The sequence below is a fragment of the Mycteria americana genome, chromosome 1 (assembly GCF_035582795.1).
Source record: "Mycteria americana isolate JAX WOST 10 ecotype Jacksonville Zoo and Gardens chromosome 1, USCA_MyAme_1.0, whole genome shotgun sequence".
Taxonomy (NCBI): Eukaryota; Metazoa; Chordata; class Aves; order Ciconiiformes; family Ciconiidae; genus Mycteria; species Mycteria americana.
This window is the reverse complement of record NC_134365.1, coordinates 96,746,930-96,767,794: the sequence shown is the minus strand read 5'-3', so window position 1 is coordinate 96,767,794 and position 20,865 is coordinate 96,746,930. Positions and strand designations below refer to the sequence as shown.

At 39.4% G+C, this 20,865-nt stretch overlaps 2 protein-coding genes across 6 annotated transcripts in view; one reads left to right on the top strand and one right to left on the bottom strand.

Moving 5' to 3' along the window:
• Window positions 1-20,865, top strand: part of CMSS1 (cms1 ribosomal small subunit homolog) — a 248,560-nt gene that overhangs the window by 109,513 nt on the left and 118,182 nt on the right. For 3 of the 4 annotated variants that reach the window (XM_075514095.1, XM_075514078.1, XM_075514084.1), the window contains one exon: window positions 19,022-19,072. The exons of the other annotated variant lie outside the window; for it this stretch is intronic. In XM_075514095.1, coding sequence (XP_075370210.1) covers window positions 19,022-19,072 — 51 coding nt within the window. The remainder of the gene's footprint in view (window positions 1-19,021; window positions 19,073-20,865) is intronic. 4 annotated transcript variants of the gene reach the window in all.
• LOC142415593 (filamin A-interacting protein 1-like) overlaps window positions 1-20,865 on the bottom strand; it is a 162,810-nt gene that overhangs the window by 56,593 nt on the left and 85,352 nt on the right. For both annotated transcript variants that reach the window (XM_075514132.1, XM_075514137.1), the window contains exon 3: window positions 7,154-7,243. The gene's annotated coding sequence lies outside the window, so the exon portion shown is untranslated. The remainder of the gene's footprint in view (window positions 1-7,153; window positions 7,244-20,865) is intronic.

Sequence of the window (20,865 nt, the reverse complement as noted above, 5' to 3'; positions counted from 1 at the left end):
GGGAAATGGTTAGTGACCTGCTACAGCACTTAGACACACATAGATCTATGGTGCTGGGTGGGATCCAGCCAAGGGTACCGAGGGAGCTGGCAGAAGTGCTCACCAAGCCACTTTCAATCCTTTGTCAGCATTCCTGGCTAACTGGGGCAGTCCCAGTTGACTGGAGGTTGGCAAATGTGATGCCCATCTACAAGAAGGGCTGGAAGGAGGATCTGGGGAACTACAGGCCTGTCAGCCTGACCTCGGTGCTGGGGAAGGTTATGGAGCAGATCATCTTGAGTGCCATCACGTGGCACATACAGGACAAGCAGGTGATCAGGCCCAGTCAGCATGGGTTTATGAAAGGCAGGTCCTGCTTGACTAACCTGATCTCCTTCTATGACAAGGTGACCCACTTAGTGGATGAGGGAAAGGCTGTGGATGTTGTCTACCTAGACTTTAGTAAAGCCTTTGACACTGCTTCCCACAGCATTCTCCTGGAGAAACTGGCTGCTCATGGCTTGGACAGGTATACTCTTTGCTGGGTAACAAACTGGCTGGCTGGCCGGGCCCACAGAGTTGTGGTGAATGGAGTTAAACCCAGTTGGCAGCTGTGGGACCTGGGGAAGGTGGTGTTCCCCAGGGCTCGGTACTGGGGCCAGTTCTGTTTAATATCTGTATCAATGATCTGGATGAGGGGATTGAGTGCACCCTCAGTAAGTTTGCAGATGACACCAAGTTGTGTGAGAGTGTTGATCAGCTTGAGGGTAGGAAGGCTCTACAGAGGGACCTGGACAGGCTGGATCGATGGGCCCAGGCCAATTGTATGAGGTTCAACAAGGCCAAGTGATGGGTCCTGCACTTGGGTCACAACAACCCCATGCCACGCTACAGGCTTGGGGAAGAGTGGCTGGAAAGCTGCCCGGCAGAGAAGGACCTGGGGGTGCTGGTCGATAGCCGGCTGAACATGAGCTAGCAGTGTGCCCAGGTGGCCAAGAATGCCAATAGCATCCTGGCTTGTATCAGGAATAGCGTGGCCAGCAGGACTAGGGAAGTGATTGTCCCCCTGTACTCGGCACTGGTGAGGCCACAGCTCAAATACTGTGTTCAGTTTTGGGCCCCTCACTCCAAGAAAGACATTGAGGTGCTGGAGCATGTCCAGAGAAGGGGAACGAAGCTGGTGAAGGGTCTAGAGCACAAGTCTTACGAGGAGCGGCTGGGGGAACTGGGATTGTTTAGCCTGGAGAAAAGGAGGCTGAGGGGAGACCTTATTGCTGTCTCCAACTACCTGAAAGGAGGTTGTAGCGAGGTGGGTGTCAGTTTCTTCTGCCAAGTAAGAAGTGATAGGACAAGAGGAAATGGCCTGTAGTTGTGCCAGGGGAGGCTTAGACTGGATATTAGGAAATTTTTCTTCACTGAAAGGGTTATCAAGCATTGGAACAGGCTGCCCAGGGAAGTGGTTGAGTCACCATCCATGTGGGTATTTAAAAGACATGTAGATGGGGTTCTTAGGGACATGGTGTAGTGGTGGACTGGGCAGTGCTAGGTTAATGGTTGGACTTGGTGATCTTAAAGGTCTTTTCCCACATAAACGATTCTATGACATCCTTAAAATGATTTTCACAACATAAGCTTGGTTGCTGGGGAATCTCTTTTCCTAGTGAAGAGTCCTTAGCTTTGTGCAACCATGGAAGCGATGACAGTCAGAGGAGCACTGTGAGAATGTTTTCAATCGCCTTTATCTTTCAGTGCTTCCTGCAGCATACTACAGCTTAGGCAATGGTTGTGGTAGGAGGCAATTAAATTGATGTAAAGACCAAGTTGATTTGACATGTTTTTTAACCAAGTGTTTATTAGTTGAAATAATCTTGGGCGTTTTTTGGCATAATTTATGTTTGAGTGAGAAGTTGACTCACTGTCAGAAGTCTGTGTGTATTTGAGCATGTTAAGCTGACATTACCAAATGGAACCATGGGAGGCTTTTGGCTTGTATTGATGGAGTATAAACCAAAGCTCCTACCTTGCTGCCTCAAGAGCCACAAAAATGTTAATAGAAGTCAGATATGCAAGAAAAAATGTATTCCGTATAGCCTGTCAACTTGCCAGTACTAGCTTTTTCTTTGGGATACTTTCCACTGTTTTGTTCCATCTAGTTTTAGGTATCACAAGGGATGAGACTTCCTCTGCATTCCTTTGGATATTATTTTGCAGTCCTCGTAAGACTTTGTGAAGCTTTATCCTCATTTATATTTCCTGGTCCTTAGATTTCCAGAGCAGAACCTGCACCCAAACTGTCAACGGTTGCCTTCCTGTTAGCTTTGGCAAAACAATTCATGCTTCCTTCTTGCTACTGTGTGCTTTCCTTCAACTGAGTGAACCAGAGAACATTTGTATGCCTCAGACTACAAGTGTTTTAGGATAGGTATTGTGATACTCTGCTGCAGGGTGCTGTGAACATTTTAAATCCACCTGCATGTATCAGGTGAAGTAGCTGTAGCTGCTAGAGTTTCTTTTATTGTATTTTCTTTTGTTTCTCTCAGACTGGATTTTCTGCACAAAGTTTGGTGTCTCTTAGATCTTCCTGACTAGTTTCCCTTGTTCTCCTCTCCCTGACCCCTTTCCCTTTTCCTCTTTAACACTAAGAGGTACTTCTGCATAAGCCTTACAATAGCCACATGAAAAGGCCAATTATAGGCACTTAAACTAGATTAAGATGAAGTCAATGATTCATCAGTAAGTAAAAGCTGAAATTAATCATTTAAACTGCTTGTAAGATTGGATGATTTTTCCCCACTTCATCAAAGATAATTTGTCCAGAACGAACATGTTGCTTGTATCTCAACAGTTAGGTGCCAATGTGTACAGAACACAAGACAAACTAATTTGCGTTTTTTGAGCCTGCAGGAACATGGTGGCTTTTGCAATTTTTTTCAAACCCCAAAATGTTTCTGGTCTATTATCATTTAATTAGTTACCTCTATTTTTTTTTTTAATAATATATGTATATAACAGTAAATATATATTCACTCTAATCATTATAGCCATGGAAAAAGAAGGAAATTGAGGGCAACTGAAAACCAAATGTGAACAGTAGTATATATATTTTTTAATTCTTGGCTTTGGGAAATATTTTCTTCATTCCTCAGATTTCCTAAGTCTTGTTTGCCCTCTGAAGTGGGGGATGTAAGCTAATAGAAACTGCAAGACATTGACTTTGTGGGTGCACCCTTATGCTAAAACAACAAAGATAGAATTACTGGTAAATGTGTAATTCTCAGAAGTTGGTTCTTTTAGGTTTCTGGAGCTGGAAGGGTAGGAAGGTTTGACCCTTGCACAAGGTTTCTGAAACAGTTTCTTCTTTGTGACTCTTTCTAAATGTGACTTCTAAAAGTGACTTCTTCTAAATGACTCTTTAATACCTGTTCAGAAATTCAGGCTAGAAGGCAGCATCTGACAACTTGTAAATGCTGGGTAGAAGCTCTGGGGGTCTTATGCTGTACATTCTTTGTTACCTGTGTGCTCTGCCAGCTTGCCTGTAGATCTTGCTCCTTCATCATCTCATTTGCAGAAATATATTATCTTCAGCTTAGAAGAGAATGGAGGGGAAATGTCTATGAAAATGGACAGTTTTGCCCATTTAACTAGAGATAATGTTTCTGCCTAGTTCTTAGTTGAGCTTTGTCAACCCATGTGCCTTCTTGTGGCAGAGATCCTGATTGTGGTCAAATGCAAGAAATAGCTGAATACAGTGTTACTCCTTACTTTCTCTTTTGCTTTCTACAAAACTTACCTGATTTTTTACACATTATCCATTAATATACTGATTTAAAATGTATGTAATGATCAATTAATTTGAAAATTCTTTGTTGGGAACAGCAGTTTTTCCTTACTCAAGTCCACCTGTCTCTTCCCTGCACTAAATAATGTATTTTAAAATCTAGCCAAAAATAAACACAATAAAAACCCAGTCCTATTAATGTGATGCTACATAATGACATCAGCTTACAGGAAGCATGCCCTAGCCATCTTGCTAATTAGCTGTGGTCCCTTAGGCCTTTAAATATAGTATCCTAACATCATGCTGCATGCATCTGATGTTTTTGCTAGTGGCTTGGGGGAGAAAAACCCAACTTGTTTCATCTCACCTCTGTTACACTAAGTTCAGCTTTCAGGCCTTTTCCATTAGTTGTCCGTAACTACAGAATCATGGGATTTTATAAAGGAGCTACTTGTTTGATATCGCTGGTTATCAGTCTTTTACTCATCCAGAAAGCCAGACTGTCCTTTTTTCAGGTGCAAACAGAACTTTGAGGCAACCTGTAGTGTGACACTGAGACCCAACTACTTTAAAAGAAAGAGGGCAGGAAGAGGTCTTTACTGGTAATGATGATGCTAGGTTGGTGTTAACAATTTCTTTAGTTTAGAGCAGTGTAATATTTATTGCAGCACATCTTGGTACAGTGTTATGAGGCTATAATTTGATTCTTGAGCCAGGTGAAGTGGTTGGAAATCGCTTACTTTTGCATTTGTGTTTTGCTTGCTTTTTACTGTAGGCAAAATTGAGCTCATTTCTTGTGTGTTGACTCGCTTCTCAGCCTTTAGCTTGAGTTATTGTACACAATAAGGTACACAGTGGCAACTGCTTTTTGAAAAGTTGCCATTTGGAAGGAAGCACAGAGGGTTGCCCCGCAGACCTGCACACACATGCATGATATATTACATGTGGATACGCCCTACCTCAGGTGGGGACAGAAGCAGCCAAAGGCACACAGAGATTTTTTGCAAGACAGAATCAGTTTTGTGAAAGACTTTTTCTTTCATTTTTTTTCAAGTTGAGATTGTAAATGCTTTGTTACATCTGGTATGCACTCTGAAGCGTTACAGTATGATAACAGATGAGCTAAGTTGCTTGCTGCCAAAACCCTGCAAAGCGTTACCGGTACGCAGCCTAAGGAGGAATGCTGCTCTTTTAAAACTATGCCAACCTTAATATTGTAACTAAATCATGGTTTAAATTACAAAATCATTGCAGTATCCTTGAAACAAGATGCAAACTAGGTTCACTGTACAAAAAGGGGGAGGATGCGCACAACACCTGTGAACACATAGTGAAAAAGGAAAGTAAGAAGCCATGGAAATCATGTATTATCAGGGCATTTGTGCTGCATGATCACAGTCTCTTTGTCTCTCATCAGTCTTGTAACTGAGCCTTTTTAAAACATACTCTGCACTCCCAGTTGCTGTTCTCCCACAGCCTCTTCTGGTGCCTGAGTTGGAGAGGTTGTGGTGTGGCGCAGAGCTGTTCTCCTCGTCCCCTCAACGGCTCTTACACAATGTGTCAAAAAACAACAAAGAAATTTTGGTTTGGTGATGTGGTAAGTCTGTATCATCTTAAAGCTTCTCAAATGAAAACAGTCACCATGCAGTTCAGTGAACTGATCAGGAGTAAATTTACGCCGACTGGAACCTTATTAAACAAAAATTTAACACATTAACTTTTATACAAGTAAAGCTTGTATGCCAGGTATCATCCGTCTGCATCATTATGGCTCTGTCTGTCCTCCCACAGCCAATATAATATGGGTGCAAATTTTGGCTCATTTAATGGAAATATGGTCATGATTCATACAGATCAGATTTTTGCTACTGAAAGATTCATTCATACACAGAGCTCATGTTAGTGATTGTGCAAATACAGCTTCATAAATGAATTAAAAGGGTTTCTGACAGTCTGCCTGACCTGAGACACCTAGTTTTAAAATACCAGGAAGTTTTTTGTGAGGGTGTTGGGAATGGAAGTTTGGCGCGTTGCATTATAACTAAGTTCTGTGCAAATTCAGAGTACTCTTTGCTGCACGTTACAGGTTTAGTTCAGCTTTATTGGTCCTACCGAGCAACTGGACAGTTTTATTTGCTGAGAGTCAGCCAAGTGTGTCTCTGTGGGAGAATGCTGATAAACCTTACTATTTTAAACCTGGCTGTCTCTCTGCTGTTTTTCAAGCACAATGTCTCTCTTTCTTCTGCATAAATGATGTTGTCTTGCCTCTCCAGCTCTGTTTGGGCCTGGCTGCTGCAAAGGTGGTAATACTTCTCAATTACACATCACATGGTGCATTCATGCTCTTTCTGATTTTTGCTCACCTGAAAAGCTTAGTCTTTTATTTCCCTCAGTTAAGCCCTTTGAGAATGCTCAGTGGACGGCATCCTGTGCACCCTGAAAAGTCGTCATTCTTCCAGTGTTCCTGCAAGACTACAATGTCTTTTTTGGTGAGGCGGTTAAGGAGTTAAAGGCTTGTGGAGTTTCAAAGAAATGCCCAACAGCTGCTGTAAAGTATCCCTACAATCCTAGCTGACCTCATTCTTGTCAGACAACAGTGATAATATCCAAAACCGGGTGCAAGACAGGAAGTGTTTCGGGAAGGTATGTGTTTCATGCAAAGACATCAGAAATATGCTCTCTCCCAGGGCCACTTACCGTAAGATCTATATTAATTTAAATGGAATGGTGTAATTCCAGAATGTGTTTACAGAAACATTATTTCAGTCCAAAAACCACCATTGCTTGTTGTTCTAGTGTGCAAATGGCAAAAGCAGATGAGTTAACCACTGTATGTATTTAATATAATGACATTGCTGGCTATGTGAACCTACTTCTTAAATATCTGGAGGATTCACATACTTTTTTGATAGTTTTGTTTACTATTTTTAAGGTGGGGCTTTGACTTGAAAAAGTGGTACAGGAGAAATATAAATCTACTTACAATACATTTTCACATTTACTTTACATTCAAAGACTAATTTGATATCTAACCAGCTTTTAATTGGTCAACTAAGAGAGTTCTCTAGTAAGCAGAACAAAATCCCTTTTTCCCCTCACTGCATTCTATGACTTAGAATTTAAAAGAATTGGATAAATAGAACAATGCCCAGTGTGTAGGAGGTGTGAGAAAGTCTTCCAAATTTTGCCAAGAAAGTAGGAATTATTTGTTTTTTAAAAGATTTAACATTTTTTACTAGTCAGTCTACCAAGTTATCTGCAAAAAGTGTCCTATATGTACAGGTTCCTATTATTTTCATCTTATTGAAAAATTCATACATGAGAAATGAACTTATATTTTATTTATATTTTTCAGTAGCACCCACTTAAAAATATGTAAATAAAAATAATTCCTACCAGTTCAGAGCTATTCCGCTGATAGTTAGGGATATTTTCCCTCAATTTCCTCTTAGTTGTGTCCAGAATTGTCTCTCTTGTAGTATGAATCTACAATAAGATTTAAAAGTCTGTTACGATTTTTTTTAACAAGCGTAAGTAAATATTGCTTGAGAGATTTCTTTTGACTTCAGAGGTTCTTACTTCAGCATTACCTTGATAAATTTGTATAAAATAATTTATTAAGGGTTAGACTAGATCCAGTAAAGATTCTGCCATTCAAAAAGTTGCACATATATAATATGCTCTTCTGAGTGACTGTTACTAAGTCTAGCAGATGCCTGTAAGAATATTAAAATAAAACACTGCTATTTAATCTCAGATTTCTGCCTCATTTAAAGACTTGTTTCTTCTGTACTTTATTCTGTATTCTCCTATAGTTTCAAAAATATTCATTTGCATTGCTAGAGAGTGAGCAAATTCTAGCTGCTAGAACTTACATAGAGAATTTTATCTTTGGGAATTCACCGGTTCATGAAGCTAGATCACTGATCTCGAAGGACCCTTTGGAAAGTGAAGCCCACAGCCAGGCAGCTATGGGAGGGGAAAGAATGCCACAGTATTGATGTTGAATGGTCTACTAGCAACCGTTTGTCTTTTTTATGGAGATGTGACCAAGGAGCTCAGGTGAGGTGCAAGAGGAGATGAAGGCAGGCTGCTGGAAGGAAGACCTGAGTGAAACTGAACTCAGCCCTGTCATGTGCTGAGGAATGAAACAAATATGATCTATGTTTTTAGAAGATGATCCAAGGATGTAACAGAAGAGAAAGGGAAGGAAAATGGGATTATTTGGACACAGGAAAGCATTTTTTTGTTATTTGCTGGTAGCAATTCATTTAATATACACACACAGTTGTTTCAAACAATTATATTTTATATTTGCCTGCTGTTTCTGGAAGTTATTGCCAACAGTGAAAACCACATAATATATTTCTAGTATTAAACCATCTATTACTGATAGATAATGACAGAGTAGGGGGAGAAGGCACCAGTTAGTCTGTGTTAGCTCATGTATTCTGGATAACTCTTTAGAAATCTAAGAGTTCAAGAAACTTCTACCAGACTATGTTGATTTCCCACTGCTTTTTGGCTGTGATGAATTGTCTGCTCTCCCATGTCAATGTCAGGTAATCTCAAGTACTCCTATGATAGTCTTCCTCATACTTTTGCAGGTAATGTGCTATTTGATTACTTTTCTGTTAGCTATTATAATAAGATAACAAATACTATAATGGCTATAATAGCACCTCTTAACAAAAGAAGCATTTTGGAGTTTTTAAAACTACAGATCCCCTTTGTTGTCACTTACATTTTATGTATTTTTGCTTTTTAACATTACAGGTGCTAGACTTTGGATAGTGGCTTTCTGATTTAAGCTCCTAATTTTTGACTGTGAAGTGTGGAATTTAGGCTTTGAAGTCAAAAAGGGCTGACCTTTTGAGAAATGTTTTGTAATTGGTGACGAAGTCACAGGAGAGAGATAAAACCAGAATCCTGTTTTACTAATTGTTGGTTAAAATGATTTGAGTCTATTAGGAAAGTTTCTGTGTAAATATGCATCTTACAAAATCATCTAGTGATGTAAGATATGGGAAAGGATGTTGATCCATCTATCTGTCTCCTTGAATTTCAAGGTGATTTATCACAAAGCATTTGATTAACTTGTTTTCTTGTAACAATGAAGTTACATGTGTTATTTAAGTTCTTTTGTTTGTTTTTCTTCGAAGTATATTGGGTTAGTATTGACTAATAACAAGATGTATTTAAGGGAAATTCTGTGCTTCTACTTCAAAGAAGAGGAAAAAAAAATCTTTTCCTGATTTTCAGTGTAGCACAATTAGATGCTTTATGGTCCTTTTCTGTCTGTAGTCAGAGCGGGGGGTATTAAGACAATACTAGATGTGAATTGATGCACTTGTTAAGACCAGTGACTTGTCCAATATGCTGAATCCCCTAGGAAATGATTGCAGGATCTCAGGGATTTCTTGCTAGAATTCAGCCCTCCAAGCAGGGAGAAAGGAAACTTTTTACATAGCTTTCACAAATACTTAAGTCATACTACAATAATGTAATGCTACTTGACATGTTGTCATAGTTTTTTATTTAAGAACCAAATAGCTCTTTCCTACTTTGAGTCACTCTTTGAGTAATGGTTTGCAGCAAGTTTAATTTTTGGCTTTCTGTTGCTTTTCTGTAAACTGCAGAGAGGTCTGTTCCATGTCTCACCCCTGTCCAAAATGTGGTGGGTTTCTTTTCTGTTCAGTTCATAATTCCTGCCAGGTCCGTGACTGTCCCTTTTTGATATCAGTGTATTCTGGTCTTTCTCCTTCATCTTTAGGCATCTAGCTGAAGCACTCTTGTAGGCATTTACCTCCCCATCAAATATGTAGAAGAATTTGGCACCTGACTCGGTAATCTGAAAGAAACTAAAACCTAACTGTTGTGACTGTCCCCTTCAAAGGCTGTAGCATGGTGCACATGGAACATCAAGGAAGACAATGTCTTCCTTAGAAAGCTCTGTTTGAAAATCTGTGGGTTTGTTAATGAAAAGAGTGAGACTTCTTAATTGCTTTTTTTTTTTATTTTATCATTGTAACTAAGGAATTGAGATTTTTGTTGAATTCATGTTTTAACCTTTGTGTTACTGTGCTGTTTAAGGTAAGTAATTGAGAGAAGGCCTGGCATGGATAGGTTGAAGGTGTCAATTTTGTGAGTAGTTACATGCGAATGTAGAAATGCTCAGAATCACAACACACTGCTGTCTCTTGCATACTTGGAATGACACCTACATATGCATTAATAAACAATCTGAAATATTGAAGTATATAGGGTGCATGACAGTCCTGCTTCCTAATAGTGGCAGAGGTAGGTAGTGTTTCGGAGGAGCAAGGCTGTGTTTGAGTTAGACATGCCTTCCCTTGAATGAATGGGATAAAATACCCAAGTCACTCCAGTGTTGTCACCTCTCTCCACATTTATAGCCTGTTCATGTGCTCTTTTAGTAGTAGTTGTACAAACTTCTGTTGACCATTATTTTCTTACCATAGCTTTACAGTCACTTTAAGAAAACCGTTTGCATTGCACCAGTGGCAATTTGGTAGGAGTTGTTTGTGCTCTACTCTGACTCACTGCCCTTCATTAAGAGGGTACAGCTTGATGCTTCTGAGCTGTTTCTGCTCTGCTAAAAGGGGATAGCGATGCTGCCCTGCTTTGGTAGGGCACCCTTCTGATCAAGACGTGAAAGAGCAGATAGAGCCTTCTTTTTAATGGTCCCAAGAGAACTTGAATACAAACTGCACGAAGGCCTGCAATCTCTGAAGGAGATTTAAGGCAATCCTGCTGGGATTTGGTTCTGTGGCTGAGTCATTTCAGCTTGTTTTTTGACCCATTAATAAACCCTTGTCACACTACTGCTGTTGCCTTTTGTTATAGTCATTACATTCCTCTGGAGTCTCTATAGTCATTGTCTGTTTTGTTTCTTTGTTTTTGTTTTTCCTCACTAGGGATAGATTTTTAAGTTGGCAGAAGGTATCAAATTCAGTTCCCACCACCAGAAAATTGTACATTTGCATGGGGCGTATAACAGCCGTGCAAGCTCCGCTGCATGCTCCCATGGGGAAAGTGCAGCTTCCTGGGGGAGGTATTCATACTGCGTGTTCCCATCGCAGGAGCCTTGCTACAGTAGGTGTGGAGTGTAAGTGGGTTGTGGGTGTTCCTCCTCCTTGCCTTTCTACAGCCTGTGCTGGCAAAGTGCACGTGCATGTTACTCCCAAGTTGTGAGTAAATTTCTGAGACCCTTTTTAGCTGTAGACATGGAAGGAAGCGGTGCCACAGAGCAAGGAATAGGGAAAGGCCTCTAGGGACCAGATGCATACTGTGGGATATTCAAGACTGTGGAAAGCTCTTTTCACCCTTTCGTGTGTGCGTAGAGGCACACGCAGTCTCACCCCATGGGACAGATACATTATGTATTTGTAGGAGTTTCTGGGAGCTTTGGCTTTCTGCTGAGTATGCGTGGGTCGTTTTGAGCAGGCTGATGGCTTTCTGGGAGGGGACAAAGGTCAGTTTAAAATTCCTAGGTGTACTATGTAATGCAAACTGTTGGCAGATTTGGAAGATGTCTTTGAAGTCTTCGTCAGGGAAGGAGGCCTTTTTTTCAAGAGGAAGCTTTGGATGCAGACTGGGAAGAGGAATATTTGCTAGATATGTCTGAAATGTGTTTGTTTTGAAAGCCACCACTAGATTAGGTGTAAACTGTGAGCCTAGTTTATACTGCTCAAGGCAGGGGAAGATGGAATCTGTTGTTTATCAGAGTGCAGGTTTTCCCCAGGGAGCTCATCTACACTATAGAATATGCATTAAGTTGTTGCCATTGTAACTCTAAATCTTTTATTTGGTTTCAGAAGGTCTTAAATTAAAAAAGAACACCCCCACTCCTCCCAAAATAAACCAAAGTTGTGAAACTGTCTTTAACACCTTTGCTGATTGAAGCACAAACAGATCACTCTTACCAACCTACCACTTTCTGGCAAACCCTGTTTATCTACGTGGGGACTCTTCTGAGAGATTTTTCACTGTTGCCCACGTAGTCTTTAGCTGACCTTCAAGAAACTGGTGAGAAAGGGAATAGTTGTAAGGCAGATTACTGCCTATTTCAGATTTGGGATTACTAGTGTTTTTCTGCATATGACATTGAACAACTATCAGGCACAAAACAGTTTTTTGCTTCTCTCGTCAATGTTGGCTTTAAAGCAAGAAGCCAGGGAAGGGACATGCCCATTTACATAAGTTGAGAAAACCTTCAAAACACCTTGATTTAAATTTTAGTGAGAGATTTAGGCCTACAGTCATGGCATAATGGAAGAGCTTTCCAATTCAGTATCAGAAGATAAATGTTGTATTTTCTTTGTTATTTTGCATTCCACTGATATTTTGATATATTGTCTTAACATTTTTGCTATAAAATTGGTAGTATTTTATATGTTACTTTTAATATTGAGAAAGGGATGGCATGAATAATCAGTACGAACAAAATGATCAGCTGTTTTTAACTGAGGTGGCACATTTAGGTATCAGTAGCTCAAGTGCACCCATTGTAGTGGGTCAAAGACAAAGGTGAAAAGGAGGAGATAAAATAGTTTTTTCTGACTTTGCTTTTTAATTTCTAGAGCTTTGCTTTATGATGGAAAGTAGACCTGAAACCCTGTGGTTTAAAGTCATGAAGCTAAGAAATCACTTTGGTAGTTCACAGGATTGATGCTAAGATAAAATGAGAGGCAAGTGAGGGAAAAGGGAGTGTTCTATGGGAAGGAAACATTAAGAAAATAGGCAGCCTACTTAGGAAGACTTAGAAGCAGATGAAGTCATGAGAACCTGAACAAAACCCCATAAGCAGTGAGGTTTCCATATGCTTAGAGAGACTTCAACACACATTTGCTGTGGATACTCTTCTGAGAATTGCTACTGTGAAATGGCTCTTGTGGACTTTTTTTAAAGCAGCTGTTGCTGCTACCGGCACCCCTTGCATGTTTTGGGTAATAATTTTCTTTGCTTCAAGAAACATAAGGATAATTTAATTCTGCTTTTAAAGTAATCTACAGGGTTTTTTATTTGCTTCAGAGTGAATGGAAGTGATCTGCTCTTCCTTCAAATGACCATTACTTTTTTGAGATGTTTAAGGTGAAATAGCCATATACAATATTTTAAATGATAGCCACATTTATTAAAGTGACTGCTATCAATCTAGAGTGAGTAATAATTTTAAAAAGAAATTGTGAAATTTTACATTTTTCTCTTGCCCCAGTATTTCCCCTTGTACTTCTTAATTTAGTGGAGTAACCAAGACACCTGGCTGGGACATGAATCTTTCCTAACAGTACACTTCGTACTCACTGTACAATTGATTCACAACTGTATGCTATAAAAGGTATTTAAAAACATCCAGACTAATGTGGAAATTACGTAACTGTGATGAAAACTTCAAAAGAAAGCTTGGGGTTTTTTTTCCTCTTTCCTTTGTTTAGGTACGTGTTTGGGCTGGTTCTTTATCCGTGTGCTCTTGCATATCCTTCGCATTTGTGCTCTCAGTAACTGATTCATCAGGAACTTTTAAGAAAGTATGCAATCTCACAGTGGGAAGATATCTTTTTGGTTTTGGTTTTTCTTTTTCCTAGTTTTCTTGTTCTTCTAGGGTGTGGTTCAAACTAAAATGAAATTTAGGTTGGTCTTTCCTTTTTTGACCTGCCAAAGTGTTTGTTCTGCTAGCATTGCTCTGCTCCCTGTAAATCAGACATTCTTCTCGGGCTGCGTCAGGTTACTAATGACATGATTAATGCAGGAAGGGTAAAGAAGGATGACGTAGTGGCTCATGCAAAGTTTACCTGAGAATTATCTGTAGCTCTCTACTGTTTAGTGTCTGTGTGAGTCATGGCCTGAAGCCCTGCCATTCCCTGTTCTTCAGCTGGGCAAGATCACACTTACCTCATTCTATGTATGCATTTCTCCCTTTCCTGCCAGATCTGATTAGAAGCACTTTTGTTTTAAAGTCTATGTTTATGAAACATTAAATATGCTTTTTACAGATAGCTGACCATAATGCTAAATGAAAAGCACCATTAGATATCTGTGGTCCAGGCAGCTTTAGAAACTTTCTCTGTCCTTACGTGAATTCTGATTTTTATCAACTAAGTCTTTTTCATGTTCATGGGTTTAGCAATGATAACGTTATGACATTAGTAAGCTTTGCAACAGGACCATGAGTCAGTTGCTGTCTGTCAGTAAAGCCTCCTATTTCTTTTTGTGTATTTGCATAGATATAAGCTTACAAAATACAAATGGCAAGTTTGTGATGCTGTCTCCAGCTTTTGAAACTTCCTTGGGCTGCAGGTACAACTGTTCCCATCAAATTTGGTCCACCTATTAATTCCTTAATGGAGTAGCCAGGAACTTGATCTTGCTGATCAAGAAAACATGTTAGCATGTTCTCTGATACACTTTGAAGTCTTGGTCATTCCTTTATGGTGGGCTGGCTCACCGGACCTCTTTTACACCTGAAGATCAGTATTTGTTCTGCTATTTGTGTATGTGTGTCCTTTAACTACAGGTTCCTCGTAGAGTGTCTGTATTGATGTTCCACTAAACTTGCTAGAAAGTGTGCTGTCAAATGCTCTCAAGTCTCTTTTAGGAGACCAGAATGAAGACTATGTAGAATTTGCAAGAAATGCTGATTATTTTTTCCAGATTCCTTTGTTTTCTCTGTAAAACTGTCACGAAGTCTTTAGCATCCTTCAGGACTTCAGCTTTTCTCAACTAAAACTGTCTTCTTTTCTCTGTGTGTGCACTGCTCAGTCCGAATTATCTTGTGCAAAAAGTGCTTAATGTTTAACAGTAGAAGGTTATGCTGAAAACAAGCTATCATTTTCCTGCCAGCTCATATCTCACAACCTGCCAAAGCCTGTATCAGGAACACGATGTGTGGGAAAAAGTTCTAAAATGATAGACAGAAAAATGTCTTGTGGGAAACGTAAAATGCCATGAGACTCATTCCGTTAATAAAGAATGTTTTTACAAGCACAGCATCATCCCCCTTACTTTTTGACATTTTCAAAAATGAAAGCTTGAGAGCGTAATGTTTGTGTAGAATGTAAACAACCTTGATACTTAGATATGTGACATTTCTTGGAAATAACATTCCCTTAAGAGAAAAGAATGGCCAAAGTGAATAATGAGCCAGAAAAAAACCCCCAACTTATTTCTATAAGGCATACCTCTCAACTATTTCTATTAAAGGCCATACTGATGCCTGAGATAAAATTTTATATGCACTTTCCGATGACATTATGCAAACATATCTTAAAGGAAAACAAACTCATCCTATGATCTGCTAGTCTCAAAAGGTGCACCAGATGAGTAAATTCTTAAGGTAAACATATCATTAAAAAACCTTTAAAAAAAAATAAATTCTCTAATGCAACATGCAGCACATCTTGTATACATTGCAGTATATGCTAATGGAGTTAATGATTGTAATTACACAGATGCCTGAATGAGGATGGCAAAAGGTCATGCCCTGCTTAATGTTGTCTGTATTTCATTTTGCTGCTTTTAAAGGCACTGTTTTCATAAAAGAGTAACATAGATTTTATTCAGTGAGTCAGTGTTTAAGCAAAAATCAAGCATATTGTTTGACACGTGCCTTTGTGTAAGCTGTGTATCTAGAATCTGTCTTTCAGCTTGAGCAGTGAAATGGTATTTCTGGCTTTTGTTTTCTTCTGGCTAAATAGCCAGAGCCTTGGCTGTAGAACTGTTTTTTTGGGTTTTTGTCTAAACCTCTCTTCTTTTGCGCTTTCAACTAGAAAATGAATCAACTGAAGCTTAAAAGCTTCTTTTTCAAAATGGAAAGGCACTGAATGAAGTAGAAGTGAAAAAAGAAACTGTCTTTAAACAGCTTCTCTAAAACCTGTACCTTCACTTCTCCTGCAGGTTTATGAGGCTGGACATTGCCTGCCCTCTAGTTCATGTCAAGTTGTAGTTGCCTCTTGCTGCTCAAAGCAGCAAACCATCTGCAGAGAGAGAGCAAGAGAGCGCTGTCTGGCTCCTTGGCTTGGTCAAACTCCTGAGTCCAGAGGAAGCTCTGATTGGGGAAGGGCCCAAGAGGCAGGAAACAGATGTTAGCAAGTGTCCTGGCTCAGGTGGCCCTATAACAAGTGTACCAAGCCAAAATAACAAAGTGGGTTAAATGGCCAGAACTATAGTTCATAGTCTTATTTATTGGGCTACTTAAATCTAGATTTACCTAAGGATTAACGTGACTTTTGCACATGCATTTCTTTGGTTGGCATTTGTGGTGTGTTACCAAGCTTCACATGGCTTGTCTGATAACACTGCAGGTCACTGTTTGTTTCTGTGTGCCGCTAGGTAGCTTTCTCCAAATGCTTTGTATGGTCTTTTTGATACTTTGGTAGTTTTTATCTTGTATTTAGCCAAAGATCAACATAGATAGGGGGATGCAAAAGGCCAACATTAGTTCTGCATATTCAGAAAAAGCCCTGTGAAGTCTCCAAAACAGTGAAGATTTAGTATTTTATTTTTCTGTGTATGCCTTTCTTCCTGTGACCTTTTCTGGTGTAAAAGATACCTGGGTACGTTACTCATACCAGGACCATAGGAAGCTTACAGCAAACTCTTTAAATTGGGTGTTGGCACCTTATCTCCCAGGGAGACTGCACATAAATGCTTCTTTGAATCTGCTTTCAGATTTTGTATGTTCTTGGTATCATTCATCAGTTGAGCAATCTCTCATTACAAGATACCAGAAGGATATGGGGAATCTCAGGGTTTAAAAAAAAAAAAAAAAAAAAAGGTAATAGAACAAGTAGAATTGAAGAAAATTATGGTCTCAGGGGTAGGCATGATGCTCAGAGGCTGTGCTGTGAAGGCATCATGTGTCAAAGAGATGGTTCATGCTCATGACACAGTGGAACTGCAGTGCAGAGGTCTGTGCCCAGAGCCTTTCTTTTGGCTCCCTCTGGCTTTTGAGAAGGGCCCAGACACCGCCTCTACCTTGGGATCTCTTGCAGTTCTTTTGAGACTCTACCTCTGTCAGGTCGCAATGCCTTTGTTCCTGGTTCATTGGTGCTCTGCCTGTATCTTAAAAACGTTCCCTTGCAGGGCTGTCGCTGACCGTTTGAGCTTCCTGGCTTGCTGCTTAGCTACCTGGGAGCCCTTGGTGAGCTCAAGTAGGTACATAGCTACAGAGTAATGCAGAGGATTTCTGAATGGACTGTTGCTCTTTGGTTTTAACAGCATGAGAAAAGTGCATAATTTAACCATCAGCGATCTTCCTTCATTCTTGCTCTGAGTTTCCTCCTGGGAATTGGAGGGTTTGTCTTGTTTTTAGATAGGCCTGACTTTCTCTCATCTCCCACGACTGCTGCTGCCACCATTTTTCCATTTGAGAAGGTGTTTCCAGAGATAATCTCTTAGGCTTCCTGAGTGCAACTCTGTGACATTCTTGATTTGTACATGTTATTTTCTGCCATTTGCCTAGCTTTGGAAATTTCCATTTCCCAAATCCCTTTAGGAGACGTAGGAAAAACTCACTTTGTGAGGGTGATGAGGCACAGGTGGTGTATTTGTGTTTCAGATCTCCATAACAAATATTTTCCATTTCTGACTTCACTAAAATCTCCTTGTAGGTAAGTATTGGAATTTGCTGACCGAGGATCTATTTTAGCATCGTATAAAGGTTTTTCTCTTGTAGTGATCCTCCTAAATGCGTGTGAAAGATAAAAAGAAGTCAGAAAACTTAACACTGCTATAGAGTTAAGAAGCTGGTTTGGAGAACAGGAAAGTTCTTTTTCTTAGTTAAATGCCACTTCGTAAAAATTGAATGGACTTATGTAAAAGTACTGGATCTGGTACTTCTCTCATTGCCTTGTTCTTCTAGGGAAGAAGGACTTTTATCTGTCTGACAGTCATTCACAGTGATGGGGAGGGACCAGTTGAGAAACAGCTTTTGACAATAATATCTTTCAATACATTTCAAGAGAATGGCTACCCAGGTAGAAGAGAGAGATCTTAGCGTGAGCTTGTGGACCTACTGAAGGTTTTTTGAATCCCCATAGGACACACATTCATAGAAAGCCAAACTACGTTGGTTCCACTGTTGGTAAAGCTGCTTGCTCTATTCTGTGTTGGTTTGTTAAATCAAATTATGGTTGCCTTTGCTAAACTTTTGTTGTGTTGCTAGCTTTACCGTGTATGTTCCAGTTGCCAAAAATACTAGAAACCACAAAATGCACCAGTGTAATAAACAAGAAACAAATAGGGACAGTCTGAAATGGTGTTACTTGCAGACACTTGACTTAACATCTGAAATAAAAATTGTTTCTGTTTTTAGTATTTATTTTAGTTACAGCTTTCTTGCACTCCTATGAACTTTGTTTCTCCCACTGGAATATCAGTAAATACAAGAGGACTACTACTCACTTGCAACTATTTAAGAATTGCAAGCGGTAAAAGGAAGCAAAAATTAATACTTCAGATTTGGGAATGAGTTTTTATGTAAAAAGTAACAATTTTAAATTCTGAAAATTAGACCTGTTTTCAATTTTGTATGCATGTTTCTTATGAAAAATTTTGAAGTTGTCATCTTCTGATGAAAAATGTTCAAGTTTCTGATTTTTCCTCTTTTCCCATTTCTGATTCTCATTTGAGATAATGAAATAATCACCAAGATACTTACTATAACTGTAGTTATTTATAAATGACAAGGACTGGGCACCGAAAGCTATGATTATAAAAGCAATTTAGCCTGCTAGACGTCCTTCAAACTCCTGATTGTATGTAAGTGCCAGCAATATGAGATTCAGTTTAAATTTGAGTCCTCTATTTAAAAGTAACTGAAATTTCTGCTTGTTGTCCAGCATCCTCTTTGAAACCTTGAATGTGACCTATTTGAAGTCTGCGCGTGCATGAGCCTTACTACAGAATTGCTCCAATTTTCTTTAGAGACCCATCACTTCTGGCAAACACTTTTTATTTTCCCTTGTTCTGCTGCTTTAAGACAGGTTTCCCTATGGTAAAATGGTTTCCTTTATTACTTGTTTGTTTATATTAGTAGTGGTTTCCTTCTTAAGGTTAATTATTGTTTCAAAGAAATTGCAATTTCCTGTTCTGGTGTAGCTTGTTTTCTTTAGATTTGTTCCACGCTGTCATGATGTGTGTAAAATATTGTTCAGGAATTCTTTGTGTTTTGAAGGTGCAATGTTCTAAGGGGTGATTCTTAATCTTATTTACTTTCCCCTCTCTCTTTTCTTTCAATTTTAGGTAAGAATGACTTTTGCAGTGATTTTTTGCTTTTGAAGAATTTCTCCTTTGGTAAAGTATTAATCTCTTTTTTCTATCTTCCTTAAAAAATTGTATTCTTTCTTTCTGTATTTAAGGGGGGGAGGGGAAGCCTTGGCCAAGGCTAGTGCTGTGCCTTTTTAAATACTCATGTATGGTTGCTGGAAGAGAATTTGAAAATTTCAAGTAGGTGTTTGGGTTTTTTCTTAATAATTTTCTATATACAGGGTGACAGTACAAACGCACAAGCAAGTTACTGGCTGTCACCTTCAGTAGTTTGAAGAAGTTTGAAATAGGTTTTCCTTTAATGAAGCAGAGTGGGCTCCTTCAGATTTCCTGTGGAATATCTGCATGCTCAAAGACCCTGCCCAAGTATATACTGAAGCTTATATAGTACTAATTTTTTTATCTATCTATACCCAAAAAGAATTTAAAGCTAGGTAGCAAAGAGTAGGTAAGTTAAACACATACCGTAACTTAAATGGTGATTCAACGGAGTAATTAACACAAGTTGCAATACCAGGATTCCAGAATTGTTTGGGGGTTTTATTGTCTAATAATGATGTGGGGGCCATACTGTCCTGTGTTTTCCCCTCCACAGCCATTATTAACTGTAGATTTGGAAGCTTCCTGTTAAAAGGCTGCAGTCCCAAGGAAAAAGATCTTTCATTTAGCAGGCCTAGAGACAACTTCTGATTACAAGAGAATTGGTATATTGTGGAGAGTAATGGAACTATAAATATGACTTCCTGTGCATTAGACATGTTTGCCAGTTGCTGGAAGCTTGAAAAAGGAGATCTTGTCTGGTTACAATTCACAATCAACCTATGGAAAGGAGTTGAGAACAGCAGTCCGTTTCTTTTATCAGGGACGCTCTTGGTTCATAGTATTGCAGTTCTGCTTTTTTGTTCTTTTTCCTATACGTATACAGTTTTAATTAATCAGTGAGAGGCCCGGGCATGAGGTAATGCTGCTGGAAATCAACAGTTTGAATCCTGTGATTCTTAATAGAGAATTAATGGAAACAGAGGTATTGCTATCTTCTTGGTCAAAGAAGTATGTCATTTGGACAGTATTTAAAGGCAAGCTCTGGGCTGCTGTGTGCATAATATTCCTTTGGGGTTTGTCTGTTTTTAGAAGACCAAAACTAAAACAAGAAATAGTGTAATTCATACTGGGAAGTAATCCTCATCTTTAAAATTCTCTGGCATCTGTATTGTCACAATTTAGTCAGGACCCTCTGTAGCCATGTAGTCTGATCCTTTGTGTAATGTAATGCAAAAATCTCTCCCTTATTATTCAAACAGATTTTATGTGGGTTTCAGCCTCTAATAAAGTCAATGCAAGTTGTGTGAATTTAATTTTCTCAAGTCTTAAATATGCTTCTTCCTTGCCATTCCATCTGAAAGGCAATTAGTGATGTTCTCAAATGAACCCTGGAGTTCAAGATGCTTTATTCCAAGAGACAAAGCTTGTAGTTGCGCAGAAGTGGGTGCATGGTGTTTGTCCTCATGTTGACCGCTCCCCATACAGCTGGTTCCCAGGTGGCATGAGGAAGAGGTGGGAGGCAGCGTGACAAGGAGGGGAGGGTAGAGAGGCAGCAACACTGGTGGCATGAGAAGGAAAAAGGAAAAGGTACAAAAAAGCTGGTGTCAGTGAGTCCCTGCGTCAGAGAGGTAAGAAAATATCGACCTAGGATTTAAAAAGTAGGATTCCTGCAGTTGTTCTCTACATATTCTATGTATTGGCCTTAACCATGTTCTTATTTTTAGGGTAACCAGACTTTGAAGAGATTCAAGCCCTTAGGCAGTGGTTCTCTGTTGATG